At 35.1% G+C, this 6269-nt stretch overlaps 1 protein-coding gene across 1 annotated transcript; it reads left to right on the plus strand.

Moving 5' to 3' along the window:
* Positions 1-1162: 1162 nt before the first annotated feature.
* CCDC110 (coiled-coil domain containing 110) lies at positions 1163-5360 on the plus strand (the record flags this gene model as incomplete). Its single annotated transcript, XM_019525873.1, is given in 6 exon segments — positions 1163-1541; positions 1544-1734; positions 1737-2255; positions 2258-2363; positions 2366-2643; positions 2645-5360. Coding segments are annotated over 6 exon segments (2229 nt in total), but the record flags the coding sequence as incomplete, so codon positions are not given.
* Between the last annotated feature and the right edge of the window lie 909 nt (positions 5361-6269).

The raw sequence follows: 6269 nt of genomic DNA on the forward strand, positions 1-6269 counted from the left end.
TGTTAAACAGGATATCTTCCAAAAATGAAATGTTTCTGCAGGTATGTTTTCATGTACACCTGTGAAAGAAAAACAGTCTTAATACTTCTTTTTCAGGTACAGTCTGAAATCAGTGAGATAATGAACAAAAGTGTAATTGATGCAACAACTTCACAGGGTAGCTCAGAGAAATTTCTGATGACCAACTCACCTGCCAAAACACTTGTGAGTATGTTACCTAATCCTTATCACCACAGAAGTTATGAATAAAAAGACATAAAGCACTGCAATCAAAACCAAGGGTTAGTCTGTACATGAAAAGAAGCCACAACTTCCTCACTAATAATATACACTTACATGATGTCACCATAATTCTGTCTCAAAAGAACCGTTATTTAAGTCAACGGGGAAGATACAGCCAGGTTGAGGGACTTAACAAGGTTTTTCTCCAATATGGTGAAAGCTTTTTGTTGTAGATTAGACTTCAACCAGGTCATCTAAACTATGTTGAAGTCCTGGATTCTATTCAGTAAACAACTTTTAAAGTAAGTGGGGTGGGATGATCAGATAGGTGGCTTTAATTCTGTAGCATGATAAGTAAACCATTACATAGACTCAGAACCAAATCCTGGTTGCATTACAGGATTGTCATGGGTTCTGTGGGTTCCCTAACCATTCTGGTCCAACAAGCTGTTAGGCATGAGTGGACTTTTGACCTCAAAAGACACTTAGCTCACTAGTTAACTTGTCTTTCCCCAGCTGCACATGTCCCCAGAGAACTCAGTGGGATATGTCAGTACTTTAGGCTTATTCCAATTAGGGTCACTGGAAAAAACAGGCCGTGGAATAGGCCTTTTTCTAAAGCAATGGGTCCCCTCTCTAGGTTCTGATAGGGCCTTTGCTCTCTAAAAACATTTTAGCATCTTAACAAATATTAGTAGGCTTCAGGAAGAAAACAAAAGACCTAATTAAATGAAATATGGCTCATAATATGGTTTCTTAAATTTACTGACATACTCAATTCTCTCCTTATTCATTTTCCTTTCCTTGTGTTAGAGATAAATGGTATTAGCATATATAATCGGTAATGGTTTTGCAAGATGCATCATAGACTTGGCAACCATTTGGCCGGCTCTTGCCTCTAGAATTGTAAACAACAGTTTTTACAGAATGATTGTTATTGGGTTATTTTAGTTTACAGAGTCCACAATCACCATTTTCTATGAAGGAATTTCAGTATGGTCAGAAACACTGCACCAACCAGCCCCTGGAAGCAAATTCTAATATTTTCCTTGGAAATGCGGTCAGTGATGTAAATATTTCTCACCAGATTTCACTAAAAACTGTAATAGCTGGAAAGATCAAAAAACAATTAGGACCGACTGAAATCAAAGCTATGAATACTCTAAAAAAATAATATTTTTTGAGGGATTTTGCCAAACCTAAATGTTTTCTACCTTGCTCTAGTATGGAAGCTGAAGGTATTACTACTGCTAATGATAAATTAATTTTGGATGAACTTAAAGCTCCCATTACTTTCCTTGAATATGATGATGAATTTCATTAACAGACCTTAACTATTCTACCAAACAATTGAAACAAGATCTCCAAAAGCCTAATGAACAGAAACTAGGACATGCGACTGAACTTCAGAATGTTTCCTGTAATCAATATAATGATTCTGGTTATATGTTAAAACAAGAGCCCAAAATATCAACTCTTTTTTTATCTTGCAAGAAATTAAGTGGGGACTCAAAAAATCAATAGAAATTTCAGAACCTGAAAAAACAGTAGACACATCACATATTACACTGGTTTCTCTTCAAGGAAATAATCTGAATCTTGATAAAGAATTTAATAAAGATTCTAAATATGAAACATTCTGGAATGTTGCCCTTAAAAGTACATGCAGTACTCAAGGAGAAGCTGGAAGCAAAAAGAAAAATAAATTTTATAGCACTGACAATGGTGTTAAAGGGTTCCAGTTCAATGTCTTTTCCAAAACAATAAAGAAAAAGTTACAAATGCTTGATCACATAGAACAACTGTAGAGAGAAAAAGACGACCAACTGCATATACTAAGCCAACAAATACTAGAGCCTGGAAATCCTAAATTCAATGAAATCAAAGCTGTGTCAGAGTACTCTGAAAAAACTGAAGTGTCACAAAATTCCGCCAAATATTCTGAACACTTGCAAAATAAAATGCTGCAACTCTTTGAGAATGAAAATGTAACTTTCAAGGCAGAAGTGAAACATCTTACTATTATAATACTATTATAATTTGAGAAAAAAGGTCAAAATATGAAAAGCAAATTAAACCTCAGGCTGAAGAAAAGCAAAACATGAAAGGCAGGTTAGTTAAATCAGAAGAAGACAGCAAGGTATTAAAGTGAAAAGGTTGTTACAAAACCGTAAAGAATTTCACAACCAAAAGAAAACTCTCCAAGAAGAGAGGAGCCAACTCTGTATTAAAAACCAGTGTATGAGGCAAACATTAGATGACTTTAAAATTAAGAGTCAAGAAGCACGAGAACATATGATTGCTGCTACCAATGAAAAAGATAAACTCACTGTGATACTGGATTCTTTGCTAAAGGAATCTTCAGTCTTACGAGAAGCAAATCGGAAACTAGAAACAAAAACATCCCAGCTTATGCAAGAAAAAAACCTCGCTTGAAAAAGAACTTGTACAAAATCAGATTGAAATAAAGCATCTGAAAGACAAAGAAAACGTAACAAAATCCGAACAGGAGACTCTTCAATTAGTGCAGTCACTTAAAGAAAAAAAGTTTAACCTTGAAATGACATTGCAGGAATATGCTAATGTGAGACAAATGCAACAGAAGGAGCTTGAGAAAGTCCAATCAGATAAAACTTATGCCGAGGAGAAACTCCTTACTGAACTTAGAAATGCAAAAGCAGAAATTGACTTTTTGAAAACTAATTTGGCCAATGTGGACAGAGACCAGGAGAGGTTATCAGTTGCTGTCAGAAACATCACAGAGGAAAATAGGCTACTTAAAAAAGAACTACAGGACCATAAACATGATGTTTCCAAGTATCAAATTAGCATTGGAAGACTGAATGAGGACCGCTTACTAATGGAAAACCACCTGAGAACGATAGAAAATGAGAGGGATGTATTGCAGTTCGAAGTCCGCCACCTGCAGAAGGACTATATTAATCTTCAGGACCAAATCACTGCCCTGGTTAATGAGCAGTGTAAATACAGATATACTTCAGGGAGTCAGGAGAAAGTTCACTCTATATATTCCATGGATATTTGTGAAGAAATTTCTGATTACAAGTGTACAGCTTTAGTATATAACCCACAAGGTGTGTATCATACTTTACAACATCTTAGTGGGCTAGTGGTTTTTTATTATTTTTTTTATTTACCCCATTTTCGACCTAAGTAGCTTTTCAGATAAAATTTTTGACTAAAAGTATTAACATATCTGAATATTTGTTTGAGTTTTCTGACTAGGGAAGTTCTAGGACCAGTTTAAGGTTTGGTTTTCTAGTTTTAAGAATTTCTTGTTTCTGGAAAAAAAGATTCTAAATACCACAGCATTTTTTTTCCTAATACAACAGAACCACAATGAGGATCTTATCCAAAGCATTTTGAAGGCCTGGGAGTTTTTCTTTTGAAAAAAGCGACCCTTAGATTGGACCTTTAAAGTGATAAATTGTTCTTTCAGGGTCATTTCCCTTTTTTTGTCCTAATTAGGTCCTGAAAGAAATTCTTCCCACTATTTTTAAAAGAAAACTGTCTTTCTTTTTCAGGCAATTCCAGCTAAACTGCAACAGTCTCTTGATTTGGAGAAACTGTAATAAACATTCCTTCTTTTAAACCAATTAAAATGCTACTGTCCAATTATTTCATTACCACAGTGATCTATTTGTTTAAAGCTTGTTTTTACAGTCAGCATTTTCCCATGTTTTTTTTGAATGCCCGACTCTTGGCTGCATTTCATTTTTACTAAAAGAGATTTGCTGCAGCTGTAAATTGTTATAGGACCAATAAAGTCAAAGAAGCCATGACTATTTATGCTACCTATGGTTCCCCACCCACAAATTTTAAGCTTAGACAAGAGTGTTAGCTTTTCTAATCTAACTACTTAACAGAGTCCAGAACAATTTGCATAGTTATTTTGGCATCTAACTCAATAACATGAATTTAAACTATGCATCTTTTATTAAGACATTCAGGCTTTCTTATGGTTAACAATGCGTAACCTACATTTCTAATCAACATTTTCTTGGTTTGCACAAGTACTGAAGTCATATTTACAAATATTTTAATTAACAACTGGAGATTTAAGACATCTGCTAATATATTTACACTGGAAAAAATGGTATGTATGTAGGCAGAGGGACATAATTTTGTAGGAAGATTAGAGAGGAAAGTAGAATCCATTACCGCAGAAATAGTCCCCCAGGCCTTCATCCTATGGAGTTGGGAAAGGGAGGAATGTCACAGAAATATTTCTTATATGATACTTCATCTATAGGGATCAGTATAAAGGCTTTGTAGCCCAGATAGGAGTCCTGTAGTTTACTTTTTCAATCCACTGCATGTTTTAAGGGACCATTTTAGTTACCCCAAAGCCACTGCTGCAGAGTCATTCCATGAAAGAAAAGTAAAACATAATGAGGAACTGGAGTTCCACGAATCCCTTCCATAGACCTGCATTTGCTTTAGTAGGATGAGTTACACTCATTAGGGTACATCTTTTGCAGGCAAGAGACATCAGAGGTAACTTCCTAATGTTCAATAAAGCATCAAGGCATATAACAGCACTTTTCTTATGTTTGTGACTACGCTTCCCATATAGATGAGAAGCTGTAGTGCTACGGAGTCAGACTTGGCATAGGCAGATGCTATGCAAACTTTTCTATACAGCTCCATTATTGTACTTTAACATATTGTTGATCTTCTTGCCTGGGAAATACTTTCCTGGCCATTTTATAACAGTTGCGTAGGGTTAAGCTCTTCTAGTGCATGGTTGTACAGCACAAAAGCTCAAGTGGGGTTGCTGGGTACAACTGTAAATGTAGTCCTTGTATATTTTAAAATGATTTTTGTACAAATAAAGTCTACCCATTATGATGTAAATATTGCCCCATACTTAGGAGTACCATTTGTTTGGCTAGTGATAGAAAAGGCCACTATCTTGGAAAGCCAAATCCAGAAGAGACCTTAAAAGATTTATTCACTGATGCAAAAGCTCTGCTTTTATTTAATACTGCTGTAAATATAGAATAACTTAATTGGCTTCAGTGAAATTTACTCAGTTTTTTTGTTGTGATAGTTGGATCAGAATCTACCCCAAAATGTGTTATGAGCAGAGGGTGTTATTAGTCAGAGGGTGAAAACAAAAATTACTTATTGTTATTTTTTGTACTTTGTAGGGCCTTTTGTCTTCCATCCTGGATAACAATGAAGCAGTATTTAAAGGCAGCTTCTGAGAAAGTTATGTATTATACCATTTCAGTAAAATGTAGAGACAAGAAGGGAAAGATTAGCAATAAAAGCATCATTTTCTGTATCCCAGTAGCATCTAAAGACCCCAACCAGAATTGGGCCCCATTATAATAACAATCAGGAATAACCGCTTTCTGCTAATACAAAGACACATTTTCTGCCCCAGAAAACTTATAATATTAGGCAGAAATCAGTACCTCCTTATGACTAGCAACCTACCTATCTTTACTGACAAAGTCCAATGGAATTTTTAAACATTAATTGCTAATGAAAACTTACAGTCTCCAATGTTTCCACTTTGTTAGAGAATGGAAAGATTGCTGAAATGCGAAAGAAGCTAGAAGAGGAAGAGGTACAAAAAGGGAAGAGGCACAAGGACCTGAAGAAATATTATAGCACTATTTCAGTCAGCTGTACTACATCTGTGATCAGGGAGTCAAGATTTAGAACTGCAGCCAGGAAAAAATACAGTACAGTTTGCTCTGCTACCTAGTGATTTGAATCTAGAGAGTTCAGCAATGAAGAACACACCCAAGTTATTGTGTATATATACATATATTCCTGGTATTTATTATGAATATGATGCCAAAACATCAAAGGTTAGCACAATCACCAATACCTGTTTCACAATATAAAAAATCAGAGAAATTAAGAAAAAAAAGAAATCTCTTTAGAAAGGTCAAGTACAAAAACTGCTATAGAAATACATATTAAAAATATGCTGCTGGGTCATGTTTTGCAGTAAATTTTGGGGACAAAATCTCCATTGATCTCAATGGGAATTTTTCCTGAGTAAGGAC

Source organism: Gavialis gangeticus, unplaced genomic scaffold, assembly GCF_001723915.1.
Source record: "Gavialis gangeticus isolate Ggan-Ray unplaced genomic scaffold, GavGan_comp1, whole genome shotgun sequence".
NCBI lineage: Eukaryota > Metazoa > Chordata > Crocodylia > Gavialidae > Gavialis > Gavialis gangeticus.